The sequence below is a fragment of the Triturus cristatus genome, chromosome 1_2 (genome assembly GCF_964204655.1).
Source record: "Triturus cristatus chromosome 1_2, aTriCri1.1, whole genome shotgun sequence".
Classification (NCBI taxonomy): domain Eukaryota; kingdom Metazoa; phylum Chordata; class Amphibia; order Caudata; family Salamandridae; genus Triturus; species Triturus cristatus.
Genome location: NC_140580.1, coordinates 587,839,612 through 587,862,216, shown reverse-complemented (window position 1 = coordinate 587,862,216; position 22,605 = coordinate 587,839,612). Strand labels below are relative to the sequence as shown.

General features: G+C 46.3%; 1 protein-coding gene across 2 annotated transcripts in view; it reads right to left on the bottom strand.

The window, feature by feature from the left end:
* Window positions 1–22,605, bottom strand: part of NEURL1 (neuralized E3 ubiquitin protein ligase 1) — a 463,336-nt gene that overhangs the window by 424,023 nt on the left and 16,708 nt on the right. The window contains exon 2 of one of the 2 annotated variants that reach the window (XM_085606704.1): window positions 12,528–12,587. The exons of the other annotated variant lie outside the window; for it this stretch is intronic. Coding sequence (XP_085462830.1) covers window positions 12,528–12,587 — 60 coding nt within the window. The remainder of the gene's footprint in view (window positions 1–12,527; window positions 12,588–22,605) is intronic. 2 annotated transcript variants of the gene reach the window in all.

Sequence of the window (22,605 nt, the reverse complement as noted above, 5' to 3'; positions counted from 1 at the left end):
TGCTTCTTATTTACTGGCTTACCTTGTTCGGTACTGTCCATCTTGTATTTATCCCTCCCCTGGAGAACTGACTCTTTAATATCCCTTTGGTTTGCTGACTTGTATCCTTCCACTGCTCACTTATAGGGATTTGTTTTTTCTTTTTGGTTAATCACTCCATGAAACACCAGGTGTTTTACCGCTCTTTCCTATGTGAGCTCTTCCACCTGGAACTTTGTGTTGCTCTTGCACAGGTGCTGCTCGCTCTCTTGTGTGTAATTTGCCCTGCCTCTGTGTTGCTCCTGGTATAGTTCTACCCACCCCAGTGTCGCTCCCACAATAGTGTAGGTCTCCCCCCTCAGTGTTGCTCTAGCTCTCTTTTCTGCATCTCCCCCAGCGCTCTCTGTTCTTCTCTCCAACGTGTGCTTCTCCCCACTCCATGCTGCTCTGTCCCTCACGTGGTTTGTTCCCTCCTCCCCACTTGCTCCTCCTTTGCCCCCTCCATATTCCATTTTTTGTATTTTGCGATCAAAAAGAAAATGAATGTTCCTTAAAAGTAAGCAGTAGAAGGATACAAGTCAGCCAATTGAAGAGATGGTAAAGACGCTATGCTTCAAGGGCGGGGCATTGCACAAGATGGGACAAGGAAAGCCATAGAATAAGAAGCAAACAAATGAGAGAGACAATAAAGCCAACCATTGATAAGCAATGAACAGACTGTAAGCATTGTAGGTTCTTGGTAAGCCCACATTAGGTCTTTAGCAACCAGACAGCTTATGCGCTCTGAAAGGCAGACGAAAAGGAAAAGGTGAGTATGATGGCAAGCAGAAGGCTTTTGGCAACCGGCATACCTAGAGGTGCACTAACTAAAAGGCACTTACATTTTAAGACCACAAATGCCAGCCGCTGTTGAAATTTACAAATACTATGGGCTGGATCATAAACATGAGCTTGCACAGGGCTCATCTGTTTGCCTGTTTTTATTTGATTTTGCCGATCTAGAGCAACTCTGATATACATATTTTCCAAGTTGGTGGGTGGGCTGCAGATAGAACAGCTCAGAGACAGTGAGCAGTCGTTCACTCCATGTGTTTGTGAGCTGTGCTTCCTGCAGCATTAATCAACTTGGAAAAGTGCCTCTTTTTGTTTGCTTCTTTGTGGTATTGGGATGGGTGAGTGTGTGAATATAAGAATGAGTCAATGAATGAATAAAAGCGAGGATGAGTGACAATGTGTGCATGCATGATGAGTGATTCCGCGCCAAAACTCACCAATCAATGAAGAGTCACTTCAACGTATAGGCCAGACCTTTTGGTTTTACTAGTGCTTGTTTCTTAATGGACCCACTGCTCGACTGGGCTTCTATACTAGTAATGCAAAGTAAAAGCACTTCTTGACAGGGCTGCAGTACGCCTCAGAAGGACAGGATACTGTTAATGGAACACAAGATCAGAACTTCCCAATGATTTAATTGAAATGAAGCAGTAGCAACACTTCTCCAAAGGACTAGTATACTTTTAATGGCTCAACACTACACTTCTCTACAGAAAGAACCTATATAATAACTAAGTGCATCTGCCACCACGTGATTAGCACATGGAAAAATCATACACAGATGTTACAAATCGAAAACGATTACTTCAGACTGAGAGATCAGAAGACGTATAGGCACCCCCCCCCCCACCCCCCCCAACACACACACTTAAAACACAACTTAATTTGATACTGGATATTCCTTTCTTTAAACATCCGAAAACAGAAACTATAAACTGTGAACATTTCGTATGCACTCTTATTGTCATCATAAAATCCACTTTAGGTTTATATTTGTTTATTCGTTGCAGCATAAAGCAGTTATTCAAGCAGTAAACTCTCTGACATAGCGTCAACAATTGGCCACCGTCAGTGCTGTTGACGTTTATTTTAATGTACTAAAAAAACTCCCCCCATAAATCCCTTCCCCCTAACCCTCCCTCCCTGGGTGTTCATAACATTTTATGCTTCTGTATATCCATGGTTCTTAGATTCCAGAGGGTCCCCTTCATAAAGACATGGTTATAGATTGGTCAGGCGTAGCACTTTTAGGTACACAGGACAAGTAAGTTCTGGGAATTCCTGTGACAAAAGTGAGATAAACTGCTGCCAGACCTCCCCAAAAGCATCTTCTTGTAATTTTAAAGTCATTGTAATTTTTTCCACCCCTTGGAGGTGCCAAATGCGGTGGAGCCACCCTAGTTTCGTCGGAAGCCTGTCTGTGCCCCATAGTGTTAGGATTGTTTGATGAGCCGCCCACAACACCAGGACAATGTGTCTTCCTCTCCTAGCTTTAAGGGGAAAAGTCAATGGATTAGGGAGTCCCAGCAGCACATAGCCCAGGAACCAGGGGAGATGGGTTCTAAACTGGTGGTCAATCTCTGTCATGATTTCTTCCCAAAATTGGGTCAAGTGAGGCCACTCCCACAGATGTGTACAAGCGTCCCCAGATTGCCATTACAACGCCAGCACTTGTCACTGCATTGTGAATTCGTTCTGTGTTAGCGGGCCGTGGATTAAATACCAATAGGTGACAATTTTTGTTGCTGTTTCTGTGCTAGCTATATTTGTGGCCGTGTGCCTAGCTCGGTGAAAGATGTTCCACCACTCCTGAGGGCAAAGCTCCCGCCTCAGTTCCCTCTCCCATCTCAGCTGTGCCGCGGATCTAGGATCAGGGGGCTTGTCAGAGAGCAATTTATACAGGTCCGACACTAGATGTTTATCTGAGTCTATTCTCAGTAGCATTTTTCGAAATTGGTGAGACGGCGTTGGGCCACCTGTCTCATCCAGGGATGCATCATCCAATGCCTAATCTGAACGTATCTGAATCTCTCCTCCTCGGGTACGTCACTATCTTTCTTCAAGTCATTGAACTGTAGGGGCCCCTCTAAGTCAAAAAAGTGATTTTATCGATCTGCATCCCGGCATCGTCCATTCCCGGGAGGCCGCTGTATTCAGCCCTGGTGAAAAGTCTGGGTTCTCCACCACTGGGGTAAGTGGAGAGGGGAAAGACGAAAAGCCCTCCTTGACGGCCACCAAGTCCCAAACTCAAAGGGTGGTGCATATTATCGCTGAGAGGTATAGAGTGGGGGGGGGAGGGGTGCATCTTATTAAAAAATGGGATCTTCCACAGGGATGTTCCAGCCAGCGTTCTATCCATACATAGCCACTATTTCTCTGACTCTGGGCGGGCCCATTCCACCAGGAATCTAGTTTGCGCAGCTTGGAAATATTGTAGCACACATGGTACAGCTAGACCACCACGCGCTGGAATCTGCCAGGGATGTTCCCAACGCATTTGGGAACACCTGCCCGCCCATATATAATTTTTGAGGGCTTTTTGTAAAGTATGAATTGTCCTGGGAGGGGGCCAGAGTGATATCGTCACAAATATATACAGGATCCTGGGGAGGATCGACATTTTTAGGACTGCGATCCTTCCAAGCCATGACAGGGGGAAAGCTCTCCACCGCGCTAGATCAGCATGCACTCTGCTAACCAGTGCACGATAATTTATGTCTATCCCTTCCTGGATAGTTGATGCCAATTGGACCCCCAGGTACGTTATACATCGCTCCAAACGCATAGATAGAGTCTGTGCAAGGAAGTCCTTCAGGTACTGTGACATCGACAGGCTCAATGCTTGTGATTTAGCTAATTAATCTGGAAGCCCGAGACCTCCCCAAGCCTCCCGACCTCTCTTAGAAACTCCGTCAGGAACTCCCTCAGGCCATCGAGTAAAACAATGATGTCATCTGCATATAGTATGATTAGATACTCCTCTCTGCTAGTCGTTTGCCAGTAATGTTGAGATCGTCCATAACACGCTGCGCAAATGGCTCCACATAGAGCTCAAATAAAAGTGGGGCGAGGGGACACCCCTGTTGCATTCCTTGCTCTATCGGGAAGTTTCCGGATCTCCCCCCATTCAATCTGACAGTCGCCCATGGCCCCCTATACCCACTAAGTGCCCAGGTCCGATAGCGTTCTCCCAGTCTGAATCATTTCAGTACCACTTCTAAATGGCGTCTCTGTCTAAGGCTTTCTCCGCATCTATGGAGAAAGGCATTGTGTCTCGCTGGAAGCGGGATTACTTGTATATAAGGTGGAGAATTCTCTTGGTGTTGTCTGAGATCTGCCTGCCTGGAATAAATCAAGCCTGGTCTGAAGGATTCCTGTAAATAATTTTGCCTCCACGTTCAAGAGAGATATCGGTCTATATGATGCACACAGACATTTGTCCTTAAACAGTTTTGTTATTACTACTACTAACGCTTCCTTCATGGAGGGAGGGAGTGTCCCCATGTCGGAAATGTTATTAAAAACTTTAGTGAAGAGAAGAGCTAGTATATTACAAAACGTCTTAGAGAATGGGTCCGAAAAGCCATCTGGACCTGGGGATTTATCCAGTTTCAATTTGGATTTGGCTGCGATTACTTCCTCTATGCTTATGGGGCTATCTAAGCTTGCTGCTTGCTCTGCTGTCAGGCTGGTTACTTTGGCACTTTCTAAGTAGCTAGAGATCGCTTGGGATGGGAGGTCCTGCGCAGAGTATAAAGCCTTCTAGAAGTCCCCAAATCTTTCTGCCATTGCTTCGTCTCCCATCACCTTTGTCCCGTCGTACTTCAGTAAGGCTTCAACCCTATTAGACTGTCTCTGGACTCTGTGTTTGTTTGCCAAAAATTCCCAGGCCTGCTATCCCCTACATAGAATGCGTGCTTGAGGCGGAGCAGAGAATACTCCGCTTTCTCCAAATCCAGTCCCGCCAATTGTTTCCTGGATGCCTCTAGTTGGCGCCAGACTCTGGGTGCCCTGGTTTGATGGTGAATACGCTCCAGCTCGCACATTTGATGCTGTAGGTGTGCACCCTTATCGTGACGATCCTTGTTATCTGCTGCTGAAAACCCGATCAACTCCCCTCTAAGCACCACCTTTATTGCATCCCAGATCGTCACCATCGAGGTCTCAGGTCTGCCATTGACCTATAAGTACCTCTGAATCGCACTCTCTCGCTGCTTTGCTACTTCTGGTCTACGGAGTAGGGTCTCCCATAGTCTCCAGGAGCTGGGTCTTGGCATGTGGGTGAGGAGCGCAAGGTCCAGTACGACTGCTGAGAGGTCAGATAGGGACCTAGGTTCAATGTCTACTGCTTTCGTCGCTGCTAAGACCTCCTCTTAACCAAGAAAGTGGTCTAACCTCACATAGGATTTGCGCGCATGGGAGTAGAACGTGTAGTCCCTAGTGTTAGGATGTTTATTTCGCCAGATGTCTTTCAGACCCAACTCCTGCAATTTAAGGGCAACTCCCTGGCTAATCTCCCCTGTTGCCCCCTGCCTCAGGGTCGAGCTGTCAACTGCATTGTGAAAGACTCGGTTTAAGTCGCCGCCCAGGATCACCCACCTGTCCTGTGTGGTTAGAATACCTGCTGCTGCTTCCTGTAGAAATCTGTCTTGCCCCTCATTTGGGACGTATACTGACCCTAGCACAATAGAATTTTGGCCAAAATGAACTCTATATCCCAGAAGTCGCCCCCTATCTCCGCCAGTTTCATTCCAATCTTCCCCTGAAAAGATAGTGCGAATAAAATTGCCACCCCTGCTTTTTTATGTGGTGATCAGGAGAAGAATTGCTGTGGGAAGGTCTGGGTCCTCATCCTAGTCCAATTCCTCCGTATGAGATGCGTCTCCTGTAGGAGGCAGACATCAGCCCGGGACTGCCTCAGGTGTGCATGGACCACCCGTCTCTTAGTTGGGTTATTTAGGCCTTTTATGTTTAGGGTCAATACCCTAAGGCTGTTCGCTGCGGAAGACATTATCGGGGCTCCTCTTTTCCCAGGTTCTCCCGTCCCTGCTCTCTCCCATTCTCCCCTCTCACCGCCCCCTGAGGAGCCCTCCATTTCTTGGATAGATTGATGTGCAAGGTGCGTTTGTTCGTCAAACAAGAACAGTAACAACAAAGAACCATTGTCCCTGGATCGGAGAGAAAAACCCACAGTGGGTTCTCTCCACCAGCGGAAGTGTCTCTGTGTGGGAACGTGGACATGTCTGCTCACTCTCCCTCTGTCCCCCCCCGGGCTGCACAGCCATGGTCACTCAATCTGGGCCGGACGCCCTCCGTTTCGAGGGGACCCATCGCCACCTCCTGCGGTCATTTTCTCCCAGGCTGGTTGTCTCCTCCTACTGGAGCGATTCCTGGAGTTTCTATCTGAAGCAGTGCACAAGCAGCAGAGAGTGAGCATATCAGATGACGTTTATCCTGCCAGCGGAAAATTCAATGAAAAGGATGACCTCAGGAATAGGACACTTTCTGCATTCGCAGGAAGTTCCTGACTGGGCGGAACTCTTACCGCTTTTGAAGCGTGGAGGCTGCTAGGTCCTGGTATAAGTGTAGGGTCTGGACATTGAACAACACCGAGGTCGTCTACCTTGTTTTCTTCAGGATACGTTCCTTCAGAGTGTAGCTGCGCACACAGGTCAGGATATCTAGGGACCGCAGGGATCTGGGTCCCCAGCAGCCGACTCTATTTGTCCTGTCTAGACGGATCTCCGAGGCAGGGGTATCTTCTAGAATGTGGGCAAAGAGTTCCTTGACATAAGTCTCAATGTCTCCATCCTCAACTTCTCTTGGGGCTCCCCGTATACGAATGTTGTTACATCTGGAGTGTTGATATTGGAGGTGGATTACTTCTTGTTGCACTTGCTCTGTCTCTTCGTCTCTGGAGGTATCGCGTCCCTCGATAGCATCCACTCGCTCTCCAATGTCTGTCACCTCTTTACATATTGACTGCAAGTCGCTGGCCCAATCCCGCTTCACTGCTAAGAGGTCTTCCCTCAATCTTGAGAACAGCGCTTCCAAGTACGGGCGCGTGACTGGGCTTCCATGCCCTCTGCCGCCGTTAAGGTCGCTTTGCTGGGGGTCGCCTGGGGCTCGCTCTCCTGGGGGCCTGGTTGTTTAAGCAGCAAGTCCTTGATTGATCCCCCCTTCTTGGCTCTCGCTGAAGCCATGTTGTCTTGAGCGTCCGAGGTAAGGAGTGGGCTTGGCACCCTCGAGCCCGTAGTGTGTGGGCTGTGCTTACTGATGATGTGGGTTCAGTCAAGGCGTCTTCACCTCCGTCGCAGCGAGGGTCAGCTCGATGTGTCCTCCCCTCCCCCTCCAATCTTGCAACAGCTCTTGATTCGGTCCTTGAAGCCACACCCTGGCCTCAAAGCAGCACTTCTTGGCTTTGGTGGGAGTCCGGGGGTGTCAACTAATGTGCCTGCCTTCACTCTCAGGCAGTACCTTGATTGCGTTGAGGCTGGGTTTTTCTGTTGACCTTAGGGTCTCCTGTTTGGGCTCAACTCCGTCCACGTGTGCCTCTTCCCCGAGGATCTAAGGACCACCCGTCCTGCCCATGTTGAAGAGGGGGGGGGGCATCAACTCTGCGCCACGATTATCAGGATGCAATTTCCTATCCTGGTCAAACCTCCACCAGTGCCCGCGGCTAGTATCAGGCCTAGCTGCTCTGTTACGGTCCTCTCATGAAGGGATCCAAATTCTATGTGCACTGTGGCCTTTTACGGACCTTCGCTTATTATTATGAACCAGATTGTGGATGCTCAACTCTTCTGTCGGAGGTCCACTTCCAGCTGGATCTACTCGGCCCCCGGCAGCCACTGCCGCAGTTTCGCCAGCCTTTCAGGCCACTTCAGACCCCAGGTGTACCTTTTGCTGCAAAGGGCAGCTCACGGCCATCCTCTCTTCTGGGCAGGCAGCTCCTGGCCCTCTGTCGGCTGACTCCGTGCATCACAGCCGGGCCCAGGCGATCTGGGAGTGCTCTCCGCTCTGTCCTCTCTTGCTTCCGGGCCTTGCCGTTAGGTTGCTGCCCAGGCAGAGGTTGCCCACCACACCCTGTTGCTTCTTGCTCCCCTCTTCACCTTAGCTTCCCTTGCGGCGAACATGGAGCTTCTCTACACCTCCAGCTGCTAAGTGCATCTTCCCCAGAGGTGTATCATTGAGGTCGTGGGGGAGAATCAATGAGGACGGAGAGACGGAACCCACGTCTCACTCCATCACCATCTTGGCCACACCCCATAAAATCCACTTTCAAAGTAATCCCAATGTCATTAGGTGGCTATTGGATGACTAGTGCCTTGTACAGTGCCGATTTAGAAATGGTATGTGCTATATATCTACAAATGCTCAGGTGAGAATGGAGGCAATTAGACTTTGTCCATTATAAAGAGCCAGGGTACTTGACACTCACCGCTGTGCACAGTATCAGAGCCCCTAGTAGGCCAAGGCAAAGGAGGGTTTTAGATGCTGAGGCAGATTCATTGTCTTGCAGACAGGGCTGAGACTGCATTCCGCTCTACTTGTTAGAACTGAATTGCATGGCAACCTCCTCACAGAGTATCATAAAGCAGACAAAGCGCCATTCGAATTACAGGTTAAAAATATCCCGGTTATTTTCGTACACAATGAAAAATGTCAAAAGACATTTAATTATATAGCAAACAACTGTTCAGGACATTGAATGGTGAATAGACACTGCCCTAGAAGAGCTAACAACAGAAAGAGATTGCAGATCACGGAGGGAATCTCAGGGGAGTCACGAGGAAGGAAGGAGCAAGGAAGGTTTGTTTTCTGGTCCGCTGCGTTGGTGCCTCAACTTTGAATGAAGACCTTACTTATACTCGTGAAGATTCATTACAGTCTGCCTCTCAAAGGGTGTTGCATCCGAAGCGCTTACTTGATCGGCATGTATTGCGGTGCTACTGTTCGACAAATAAACAGGAAGATGGTAAACACAACTGAAATAAACAGGATCAGATAGAATGTCCAGTGGATACTTTTGATAATCATACCCGGGATTTCCTTATTGGTTAAGCTGAAATCATTGAACAACTGCCCTAAGAAATACAGAGAGAAACCCATTTATTTTCATGTCTGTATTTATTTTTAAATGTGGATAAAAACGGAAATGGGTGCTTTTTGAGTGAATCTAAATACACTTTGCCAAAACTGCCAGGCCAGTAACTGTGCGGATTGATAGGTAATGGAGTTAAAAAAAGGGATTTTAGTAAAGAGGCTTAAACAGCAGTAGCTATTCACAAGGCTGATACTGAAATGTGCATATTGTCATATAAGTGCATTGATTTATCTTCTGCGGGTGTTAATATCACTGAAACCTGGCAGGCATTCATACATGACTGCATATTTATTGGTTAAATAAATGTGGAAATATACCAGTTTCAGCTTTATTTTTTTCACAAAACCCATAATAAATATGGATAAATACAGATTAAGATGACAAAAAATAAATATTGCTAAATACAGATGGAAATGTCAAAAAAATAAATACCATAAATCCGGGAGCCCTAAACGAACAAGCAATATATCCCTTTGAAGCTGCAGCCAGACTATGATAACATTTTTCCCTAAAATAATGATTATTTAGCTGTTGTATTTTCCACATTACTTTTGATTGAGTCAGATTTTTTAAACGGTTGCTCATTCGTTTGTCACAATCGAGCAGTGGCGGCTGGTGACATTTGAAAGTGGCGAGGCGAGCGAGCGGAGCCAGCGCACCTGAACCAACTACGGGGGTTCTCAATTCTGAAAAAAGAGTAGGCAAATGGTGCATTTTCAAGCAAATTTGAGAAAGCAGGAAGGTTAATAAAGCAATTCTAGGTCCATTTCGTGCATTTATCATACTTTGAGGGTGGAATGTTAACTACTCAAAAATAAAACAAATTGTGCCCAGAAAAAACTGGTGCTTAAATGTACATGCCGACGAACAGCATTGCACCTTTAAACCAGGGATATGTGGGCCATCTCTGCCAGTGAAATATCGTGTAAAGCCAGTTTTATTTAAAAAAAACATGAACTGCGTAATTCGTAAATATGGACCGTGTCTCAAATGATTTTAGATTTTAAAAAAATAATGCCCAGAGCAAAGCTCGTCATGCTGTTTGTTTTGGTGACTTTACTTGAGGAAGCGTATTCATTTTCATTAAATGCACTGAGGCTCAAGACACCCTTGCTACGCCACTGATTTTAAACATCAGTTCCCGGATTTTGCACAATATTCAATACGGATATTAACTACACAGGCGTTTTTTAGGCCATATTAAACACTAGTGCCTTTCAAACAGAAAACGAGTCAGCAGTGTGACCATTTAATACAACACACAGTTGTCAGTGCCTGTCTCAGTCAGATTAGTTCATCTCTGGCTATTTTTTCCGTTTTCCCTAGTGATGCTTTGATGAGGAAAACATCTCCGCCCCAATTTAAACTTTTGGCATGTGAATTTAATGAAACACATAACCTGTTGTTTGCTTTCTTGTGCTTAGCAGCAGTATCTTGCAACCTGGCTGCCCGGTAGCATCTTTTTTATAAAATAAATAATACGTTGAGTGTACGGTGTGGCACACCGTTATTGTATATAGAGAGCTGTGAGTCGCGGCTGGCATGACGGGTGGGTGGGAGGGGGGATGGAAATGGGGTCGTCGCTGGGGGAGGCGGGAGGGGTTTAATTAAAGAAAAATTAAACATATTAAATAAAACTTACCGAGTACGACTCCCGCTCCCGCCGTCCACCATTTTCCAATTTTGACCTGCAGCCCTCGTCATCATGGAAGGCAGCCTCCCTCGCTCCCCTCCGCCAATCACAACGCTGAGGCGCAGGGGAGCGCGCCCCACCCAGGCCATTTTCTCTATGTAGGCTGCTGCAGCAGCCTACATAGAGAAAATGGGAGAGTGGGCGGCCCTGCTCCAGAGCAGGGGGGGAGTGGCTTTGCCCACTGTTGTGGGTATTGACTGTTTGGTCAGCCCCAGGGCTGACCAAACAGTCAGTACCCACAACAGTGAGCAAGCCACTCCCCCCCTGCCCTCGAGCAGGGCCGCCCACCCCCAATCAGGCACTTCTGCTTTCTCGCCATGCGAGAAGGCAGAAACATAAAATGGTAGTTATTACCATTTATGTTTCTGCCTTCTCGCACGGCGAGAAAGCAGTGGGGTGACGCCCCCACGCCCCAATGGGGGAGTCGCCACTGCAATCGAGTGTTTGTGATCTATTGAATGCAAAAGATTGTGATGTCACAACACTTAGAAGAGACTTTGACAAGGGCCTTAGATGCAGTCCAGCTTCAGATACTCAAAGACCAATATCTCCTAATGCTAACAGACGAATCATATTTTGCTGTGGGAATGCACACTGTTTGGACATTTGCTTAAACAAAGGCGAGGCCCCAAGAGCTGAAAATGTGTTTCCTTGGTTTCTAGTTCGAGAAGTGAAAACCTCACCATGAGATAGTAGCATAATCCTTGTAATGCAGCTACTGGGGATGCTATTAACCCTTATTCCCTTCTGGAAACGTTCCATCTCCTTTACACAAATCTCTTTGTGTCTGTTTTCATCAGCTGCGTTAAGCTTTGTTTGTATCCCAATGCAAGAGTTACACAAATATGGCATCTCATGAAAGTTCGTATAAACACAGTGAAAATATGTCTTTGCATTCTATAAGCTGTTTCTAGATTTGCAGCTGTGCAATATATGAAGGCCAACACGTAAGCGATGGCCCATGGTCTGCTGTCAGAGGATGTATTTGAGCAAAGCTGGCTATATTGTCCTGTAAAACCAACATATTTTTAGCCACAGCCACCAGTCAGGCTCGTAACTGAGGGATTTGCAGTGAATGGAATACTGGCTTTCTTGTCAATATGCCTAATTCCACGTGCAACTCTGAAAATCTCGGCTTTCAGAGGAGCTGTCACTAGATTTTACAACGCCTTCCCGAGTGGAAAGGGCTTATGGGCCACAACATCCCTTGGTAACTGGGGGACGGGCTTTGGGTTGTACTCTTAGTGATGATAGGGGCAGTGGTGACCCTGAGACAGAATGCCATGGATCGCTGGTCTGACAGCACTCCTCTGCCTGGAATGATGTTCCCACTGGCGTTTAGTGAAACCAGGAATATCCCACTAATATGTGTCTACAACTGAGGGACACGTCATCTTCACAAGTAGAATAATAAAGTCACAACAGTCCAGTGGGACTTTTTTTCTGGTGGTACCTACACAAAGTCAATTAGAGGTACCTTGACTCAAACAATGCTACTAATCATAGTAATAAATACAAACAACAGGCCTCCATAACATAGATGCAATTCTTTTGTATCTATTTCTTGACATCACACAGGTAGAAGACATAAATCATAGTGTGGTCTCAAAAAGTGCAGACGATGCGGGGAAATTGCGGTGCACACATGCGAATATACAATTAGAAAGCAGCATTGAACATATGATCCCTGGTCGTCTTCACTTACAAGTGTATTTCTGTTTATAATCACATTTCATCTAGACACCAATCTCATCAAATTATGACCAGGGACCTAATGTCTACGTTGATCGATCCCCAGGAATCCCTTGGGTTATTTGAAGGGTCTCATCAAGACCAGTCATCTTGAGAATGTAAGTCTACGAAAGAAAGCATGAGGCCTAATCAGAATGATGTATGATTAAACAATACACTCACCACTTGCAATATCTTTAGGCAGAACCCACAGAATATATCCAGTGTCCAACTGTGTGCAATCTACAGAGAAATATAGGAAAAAGCACTCAACAACATATAGGAAGTCGGGAACAACAAACATGGGGTGCATAGGTCACATCATATCATGTTGTGTCATATCACCATGTTTCATATTGCAATCCATGCTCAGATAGTGTGAGAGTCTAGGTGTGTGTTTTAAATGCCTTACTCACAGGAGGTAGTATCACACTACTCGATGATAGTAATGAGAGCCGACCTTACTTCCTGATCATGAATCAGTGCCTGATAGCTATGGATCTACCTTAAGGTCTAAACATAATTACTCCCAAAGTGTGGTCACTTGTGTGCCTCCAATTCACCAGGTCATGCAAACAATCATAAATCAATGTCTACATGCCCTAAGAAGTAACAGTGGAAGAGACTATGGTCGAGAAACATCTCAACCTTTCCAATGAACCTGTGATCGCGTCTAGACCCAATCAATTGCAATGACTGTAATGCTTGTATTCTGAAATAAAACAACCTGACAAATAGGATGTCAATTAGGAGAACAATCATTCGACTCCCGTTTCCAACACTAAGCCCACAATGCCGGTGCGCGTCTCTGTTCACCGCTACCTATGTCAAGTAATGGACGCGTGGGAAGCTCCCCTACTGATAAAACTATTGTCTGTGGAAGATTATACTGCCGGATCTGGATAGGGCACCATCTTGGGAGGAGGATCGTATATTGATGAAGTAGTCAGAGCATGAAATGGATACACATGTGAAATATCTCACGAAGGCGAATTCAAATGTAATATAATTGATACGTTTTCCCTCCCTATTGGATATTGTGTATTAGTACAACACATTAGGTGTATAATCTGTCCAACTAATCAAGAAATATTCTATGTAGATCGGTTATGTCTTATAATGGATCACTCATGTTTAACAACGTTATGTATAAAAGCACTTTTCCCCGAGAGGACAGATGTGCTTTCATTAACGCTTTTTATACAAGAAAAGTTTTTTGTTTTCTTCCCACACCCTATGTTTGCTTTTTACAACAGATTTGTCTAAATGTGTGTATTTAAATGCTACCTAACGTGTGCCTTTGTGTTATTAGAGCCCGAGTGCTCTTTGTTTAATGTAATTTTAGCTGTCCTCAGAGGTTGCTTGTAAAGCACCTCCTAAGAAAGATTGCCAAACAACACTACTTTGTAATGGATAAAGACAACAGTGGCAGTACACAGAAGATGTATGGCAGTAGAGTCACTTTCAAGAAACTACAGAAAATACCTAATCGTCCCACGCCTGCCATTGGGAAAGTGAAAGCAGAGTAATAGCCAGCTAATTAAAAAAAGCATTGCGCATGGTGGCCCGTAAAGCAGGCGCGATGCTATTTAAAAAAAAAAAATCATAAAGGCGGGTGCCTGCTCAAATACTAAGCATGGATGTGTGTTGTTAATATGAAAGCGGGCACCGAGCTGAAACCTAAAGCGCGGCGCCCGGAGGTGAGATCGGGATGAGGGTCTGCGAGCCGTGTGGGTGCCATTGTTGAGTGTGTTGATTGATTTGGGTGAGCCGCGCATAACAAAAGAAATGCGCAGCTGCCATTCTCAAACCTGAAGTGAGACTAGTGTTTGAAAAAAGAACATAAAGCGTGGCTTAAGGCCATAGTGCTTTAAAAAATATATATTATGGCATAAGCATCGTTAATGGTGCAGCCGCCATTCTACTAGGACCCTTTCACACAGGCACCATCTCTTTTTTATATAGAAGACTTACCTTGCATGCCTCATGCAGCACAGTATACCTGCTGAAATGCAGCTGTCAGGGCATATGGTAGTGCATCCCTGAGGCCAAATAGGAAAGAAAGCAACAACACTGTACTGCTTATGGTAGGCCTGTGCTTCCAGAATGCGGGAGGGATTGAGGTGGTCTTACCATTGGTAAACCTGTCCCTGCTGTTCTGTCTGTCTTCTCCTTGGAAGTCATGCCTTGCTGGTTCCTGCCCTGGTGCTACCATGAAGCATCAATTCAAACAGGGGTAACTGTTCCAGGGTTGGGCGCAATAGTCACCCACAACAAAGAAAAATAAGAGAAATGAAATAATAAGGGCCTAGGTCTACACCCCGCAGGCTGGAGGCAAGCGCAAGCCTTGTCTCTTGATGCCCTCACACACCCCGAAGGATGTCAAGCTTCATCATAGGGCGATTGCTCCTCGTCTGGCCGGTGCAGCAATGCCCTATGGGTCCCCCGAAGGGTTGCTTTGGCGGAGATCTTTTTTGGTACTGCCGTATGATGAGTGAGGGTGTGAGATAAAGGGTTCTGAGAGAACAAATGCATGAGTGAGTGAGTGAATGATAAAACTAGCTAAGAGATACCAGGGTGGATTAAGTTTAATATGCAGGTTCCCTTGCCAGGTTAAAAAACCCATAGGTCGTGTGTTACTGATGGGGCGTAATGTGCTGCAGTAACTATTAGGTCAACATGTTTCGCACTGTCTAAGTGGTCAAAAAGATCCTTGGCGCTTCTTCAGAACCAATGAAGTGAGTTGAAACTGGGTCAGAAAAGACCGTGAGTGGGTCAAGAACCCTGCTCAAAAGGAGCGGACCACCCTTGTGAACAACTACAAGGTGGCTATAGCTCTATCGATTGGCCGCTCGGTTGCAACCTAGTCTGGAGTAATTAGTTGCTCCATAGGCTAGCATGTGTAATCGCCTGCTCTGTAACGGGGGTTTCCGTCGGGTGCATTGCCTGCCAGCACCTACCCCTTCCCACGTCTGCCTGCATATTGAAGCGACCAGCAAAGGAATCAAGTTGCGTTTTTAAAAAACATCAAGTGTTGTTTGTTTGTGAGTTTCTGTTTGTGTGTGTGTTTGTGAGTGAATTAGATTGAGTGTGTTGGTTTTGTGTGTTTGAGTGTGTCAATGAAATTGAGCGAGAATCAATGAGAGTGAATGCAAGAGTGAGTATGAATAATTGAAAGTGAGCATGAAGAAGTTAATGAAAGAGTGTGAGCTACAAGGAGTGAGTGAGGGGGAGTTTGTGACAGGGCATGAGTCACGGGCATAGCTCTCAATGGTGCAGCAGGTGCAGCTAAACTAGGGCGAAGAGGAATGAAGGGCCTACTGCATCCTATTTATTAAAATGGAATGTCTGTACACCAGTAGTTGTGAACGAGAGTCAGTGAGTGAAAGAGTAAGTGTGTTGTGAGTATCAGTGAGTGTGAGTTTGTGTGTGTGACAGTGAGTTGGAGTGAGTATGAGTCAATGCATGAGTTAGAGTAAGTGAGGGTGAGAGAGAGGGAGTGAGTATAAATTAGAGTGAGACAGTGTGAGTGAATAAAAGTGTGCTAGTGTGCATTATGTTTGTAATTCCGCTGCTGGCCTTGACATACTTGAGCAGATTCTTGGAATATTGGGGCACCAAAGGAAAGCCACTGTTGCTACCATAATGAATGTAATTCCTGGCATATTGGGGGACATAAACTGGTAAAATGCAGCCCTTGACATACTGCAAGTAATTCCCCACACCTATGGCGAAATTCTGACGCTAGCATACTAGAGGTAATTCTTGGAAACTATGGCATATTAGAGGTGAGAGGTCGGGCTGGGGAGGAAGCAAACCACGAAAAGCTGGCTCTGACACACTGGTGATAATTTTTTACATATAATTCACCCAGGGTGTTGGACTTGGCCCTTTTTGCAGGGTCATCCCTGAACTTTTTGCCTTCCTCCTCTATTTTGTCTGACCTGTTTGTGTTGGTTTTATGACTCTGGGCACTTTACCACTGCTGATCAGTGCTAAAGTGCATATGCTCTCCCTATTGTAAATTATTGTACGAATTAGTGATTCCATGATTGGTTGGTTTGGTTTACCTGTCAGACCCTAGTACAGTGCACCAGGAGTGCCCAGGGCTTGTAAATCCAAATGCTGCTGGTGGGCTTGCAGCACTGGTTTTGCCACCCACAGAAGCAGCCCTGTAAAATGTGTCTAAGGTCTGCCATTGCAGAGCCTGTGTGCAGTCTGGTACTGTCATGCTGACTGGGCAAGTGCACTCATTTGCCAGTCCCTAAAACCTTGCCTTTTCTTCATATCAGACACCCCTATGGTAGGCCCAAGGGCAGGGTGCATTGTAAGTATAAGGTAGGACATGCCCTGATGTGAGTGGCATGTCCTAATAGTGAATTACAGCCATTTTTGTTTTTCACTATTGCAAGGCTTCCTGTTCTCCATAGGCCAGAATGGGCTGTTAGATTATTACATGTTTATAATCTTAACTGACTCAGAGAACATGGTAGAAATTCGAGTTTAGTATGCCTGAACTCAGAATGATAAAATACACATTTTAGTGAAGGTGGTTTTAACATTCTGTGTTTGAAAATACCACTTTTAGAAAGTAGGTATTTTCTTGCCTAACCTTTCAAACCTACCTCTGCTAGGTTGTGTATTCCTTTGTCTGGTTTCTGTGAGTGACAGGGCTGGGAAATTCCCGGAGACAGGGTGAGTCCGCCCAGTGGTGAATAGAGAGATCTGCATCTAGATGGGAGGGAGGAGTTGCACCTGGGACCTGAATAGACTGTGCCTACCCCCCACAGTGCTGGCTCCACCCCCTGTGGTGCGTCTGATGTCTCTGCCCTGCACAGTGAAAGAAGAGAAGGAATCATGTCAACAAAGTGCTCCAGGGCTGTGCTTTCCCTCCACAATGCTGGCTCCACCTCCTGTGGTGTGTCTGATGTTTCTGCCCTGCACTGTGAAAGGAAAGAAGGGGTCATGTAAACAGAGTGCTCAAGAACTGGTTTGGACTGGGCAAAGACCCCTCTGCCCTCAGAGGACAAAGGATTTTAGAGTATAACTATTGGGACCCTGATCCCAAGAATTTAGATCACTTTTGGAACAAGAAGAAACTTTTACTGAGGAGCGGAGCCTGAAGAAACTGAGGAGAGACTATCCCTAAGCTGAAGTGCTGCTTAGGGGATTGGCCTGCAGTGGTTTGCCTGACTGCCAAGGGAAGGAGAAGAGACTTTGTGTGGTTATTTCAACTTGTAAAGGATCTCCAAGGGCTTGGAACAGAGCTTGCCTCCTGCTGAAGTCTCAGGGACAACAGACTTCAACCCCCAGCTCCCCAGAGTTCTTTGGAAGTGCCAGCTGCTGTTTTGGGCCTTCTGAGGGACTGCGTGTTGCAAGGAGCTGGAAGCGCGACTCAACGAAGCCGAAGCGTGTCGCCGTCGCTGCTGCTGCCATCACACTTCTGAACAAGGGTGTTGCCGCTGGAGTTGTCCCACTGCACCGCATCAAGCGAGGCGTTTTGCAACGAAGAGGAAGCGTGTCGCCGTCGCTGCTGCCTGCCGTCGCACTTCTGAACAAGGGTGTCGCCGCTGGAGTTGTCGCACTGCACCGCATCGAGAGAAGGGTCTCGCAATGAGGAAGAAGTGTGTCGCTGTCGCTGCCGTCGCACTTCTGAACAAGGGTGTGGCCGCTGGAACTGTCGCATTGCACAAGCATCAAGGAAAGCGCCTCACATCCCAAGAGAAGCGCGCCGCCGTTGGAGCTGCTGCCGTTGCATTTCTGAACAAGGATGTCGCTGCTGTAGTTGTCGCATTGTGCAGAAGCTTCACGCAAGCTGGGAGAAGAGTGTTGCAGCTGAAGCTGTTGCCATCGCACTTCTGAACAAGGGTGTCACTGCTGCAGTCCTCGCATCGAACCGAGAACTTCTTGCATCCCCGTAGAAGTGTGCCGCATCTGGAAGATCTTCACGTCTTTATTTCTTTGCACCAGAACTTTGCCGCATTTTCATCGCTGCGACATTGCTTGTCGTGGAAGCGCAACGCATAGTAAGGTACAATGACGCAAAGTGTCGCATCTTAAGAACTGAACTGAACTAAGCTAAAAACTACCATCTTAAAGAAATAGTATTGTGTATTCTTGTCGTTTATGGTCTTGTGGTAAATCTATATAAAGTATACTTATTTTTTATATAAAACCTGTGTGGTGTCCATTTGTAGTGTTGTCACTGGATTACTGTATGTGGTCACAAATGCTTTACACACTGCCTCTGAGATAAGCCTGTCTGCTCGTGCCAAGCTACCAAGGGGGTGAGCAGGGGTTATTGTAGGAGTGTACCCCCTTACCCTGACTAGAGACAAGGGTCCCTATTTGTCACAAGTACCTACCTGTGCCAACTAGAGACCCCCAAATCTAACACAGGGTATATGGCCAATATCAATGGCAATATTCTAATACTGGCATATTGTGTGCAATTCTTGACATAAAAGAGTATCAATGACAAAACAGTGCCTTGGCGCATTGGTGGTAATTCATGAAGTATAGGGAACCCAAGGCAAATTTTGAAGAAAAAAAAAAGGGGTGAACCGATGGCAAGTACTTTCCAAGATCTTCACCTGCCACTGCTGCAAGACTTGCAAACGTCTATTTGTAACCCCATACCAAAGAAGCTTTGCTTTCATTCCATTTTTTGCAAAGCTCTGAAGCCATTTAAATGTACAAAACAGTGAGCAAACCTTTGAACTGGGCAAGGCTCTCGGGAGCCTTAGGGGCTGTACAGAGATCACACCCCAACACTTGACCTTGCACATTCCATTTGTTCAGACCTCAGTGGAGTAAAGCTGGTTGAGGCTGTGAACTGTGAACTTGGCTAAACCTGTTTGGCACATGGTTCATTCTCTGACTTCAAGGACATCCCATTTAGGATTTAATCTGTGACCTTGTTATGCAGCAAAGAATGTGAAAGGCTCAGATTTCTTGGACATCAAGTTCTCAATTAGGTGATGGGTTCACCTGATGGTGCTCGGAAAATGCTGCCTGGCTCCGCATGTATGGTTCTAAAGCATGTCTTGTACCCAATGTCGGTACTTATGGGGGGTCATTTTATGGTCGTTTTCCTTATTGTGTATGAGCGTGTATTCAACCCTTAGGGATATCACAGCTTTCACTACTGGATTACATTTAAATTGCATCATTATTTTAATGATATATATTTAATATGTAACCAGTTCAATGTCAATGAACAACTGAAATTCTGCTTTAAGCTAAGCAACGCAGCTAACAACCTTGACACAATCTAAATCCATCTGCCACGGTGGGCGGCAAAGAAGAATTTGTTTTGTTTGCAATGGCACTTACATAGCGCTTCGTACCAATCGTGGCGCTGAAGTCTCTTCAGTGACAGGTAGCACGCTACCCTCTTCATGAGGTACCCAGAGTGAGAGCTCGGTGTGACGGGATAATAATGGAGTTGGATGATTCACGGACCCAGTCAGAAGAAAACACGCTGTCGGAGCAACCTGCTGTCCCAGTGACGTCAGTATAGCGTCAGGTTTCAACAAGGTAGAAGGACAGACTGCTGCATTATTTATTCCACCGCAGTTTAACTCGGTGGCAACTATTTTCAGCCTTGACATGGGGAACCAGGGAAGCGAAGGCAATTCGTAATGTCATGCGCAACTTCTACGTGACGTCCTCCCAACGACAAAAAGTGCTTGTTCATCTCTATAGAGTTAAAATGGGCAAAATCGAGATTTTCGAGTTAGGCCGAGATGTACACAAAGGGAGTAGTAATCCAATGCACGGGGGACTTTTATCTGGTAATGATGTGCACCGATAGCTACGTCACTTTTCCTACAAGAGACCAACCAATGAGGCTTCTTCGCCACTAACATCTCTAGACTCCTGTCTACCTGCGGCTTTGGTAGGCCTAGCTGCGCACTCTGCGTCGTCTATCTCAACCTGTGCTTCTCTGAGGCACCTGCCGACCCCTGTATGCTCCTGGCGGCGCCTCTCCGCAGCACGTGCAGGCTCCTGCCTGCCTCAGCAGCAGGGCAGCTCCACGTGACGTCACCCGAGAAGCCGCGCTTGTGGCTAACCGAGGGCTAGGAATATTCCGTCAGCAAAACCAGTAAAACCAAGAACCTCTGATGGTTTACACACAAACAAGCGCGCAGCGCGGGACCTCTGTGAACACAAAACATTGATCATGGATGATCCAAGGAGGGAACAGGTGAATGTGTTCATATAAATAAGCATTACAGATGAGGTAGTGCTTATAAAACAATGGGGATGTTTATCACACAACATCAAAGTGGAATGTCAACAGCAAACACGCCATGTTGGCAGGAGATTAAAATGAGAAGGACGTGCGACTTTAGAGAAAGATCTGTAAACATTAAATGCACAGCAGCCGGCGCTGCCTTAGGAGACACCTACAGCAAGACAAAGCAAGGATGACTGTGTGCAAGGAAAGCAGTAGAAGGCATACTCTTCATTACAAAAATACGACGTGCTGCAGATATAAAACTGTGCGAAATCATCCAACAGTTACCAGGAAAAATGAAATATTTATACATCCTGTTCAAATACCACAACGCACGTTGGTAAAGATATCCGCTTAAACACAAGGTATAAAACTGCACAAGTGTATGGCAGCTACGCGAGTACAGAAACAGTTATGAAGGAGTTTAGAGCAGGTGAGACAAGTATCTATTTGACTTCTTCCGGTCCAACGACCTAAGATTTAATATGGAGCTTCACATGCAAGTTGTTAACGTACCTCACCAATCAAACCTTCCTTTCGGTCTGGAAGGAAGCCCCAACCCATAACACCCGGTCTACTGCTTTACTTGCATAACAGAATGTTTTGTCATTCTTTTGCTGTTTTGAATGGATTCGTCTCCCCTAATGAAGATGTGTCCTATTCAAAGCGGAAGTAGGAGTGATTGTTTGATGGACGGTTTAACCTCCTACAGGGGAGGGCTAAAATGACTGTTATCTCCAATTGAATGTGGTGTCTCCATGCAGGGAGAGTTCAGGTGGCTGCCTACTCTCATAAATGTTACACTAGAGGTGAGGACTGGGGTGTTATCACCTCTGACGAATGTGGGGGTCACGCTGGTAAGGATTGAGTTGGCTGTCTTCTTTCATCTAAGCAGTGCTTCCTTGCAGATGAGGACTGAACTTGTCGCCTCCCCTGATGGATGGGATTAGAGTGGGGGAGGTACGAGGAGAGGGGGGGACAAGGCCGTGTCGCTCTGTGATACAAGGGCCGATACCTTACTCGTCACGCTCTGATGAGGGCCTTTCCCTCAAACATTGATGTCCCTGTTCTCCTACAAGTCTGAACTTGGGGGTAATACAGTCATTTGTAAGAGGCAGATCCACAGCTTTCCCTCCCTGCAACTATCAGTAAAAGCGGATTTTCCGTTTAAGATTCTTCGACTACCTGTGCATGCTGAGGCCTCACTTAAGAAGGCCTTTCCACTCTCAAGGGAGCAATCAACCCAGCATCATCCAAGAGCTTTCTTGTTGTGAGTAAGATACTGTAGCTAGCGCGGCCTGTGGTTCAACAGCTGAATGGGCACTCTTTCCTACTCTGACTTTCCTTTAAAAAAACTTGTCAGGTGGCCTGATTCTACATCAATGCAAAAACAACAGTTGTCATACATTACGGCACACACTAGCACCTCCAAACTAGAATTTCTCGATGTTTGGGTTGAACATCGGCAATCCAAACTCAGTTTCTCTCTATACACGAAACCTACTGCCAGGAACACACTCCTCCATTTCGATAGTTTCCACCCAAGAAGCCAGAAGGACGGAATACCTTTTAGTCAGTTCCTACGCTTGCGTAGAAATTGCACTTCCATCAATGACTACCTTTCTTATGCGGAAGCTATGAAAGATAAATTTATCCAAAGAGGATACCCCCGCAGAATGGTGAAGAACGCCCTTAAGAGAGCGGGATACTATAATCGCGACTCTATGTTTCAACCCAGAGCGCAAAACCAACCAGACAAGTTAGTCTGTGTCACCAAACATTCTGCGATGAACAACAAAATCAGGCAAATTGTCAACTCGCAATGGCATTTACTTAACTTGGACTCGGAAACTACCAATATCCCTAAACCTCTTTTTGCATTTCGCAGAAACAAAAACTTGCGAAACTGGATTGTCAAAGCAAAACTACCTGAACCTAAGGGCTGTACACAAAAGTCTATTGAGGGATCGATCCCCATTAAAGGCAACCATAAATGCGGTACCTGCCATGCATGTCCCC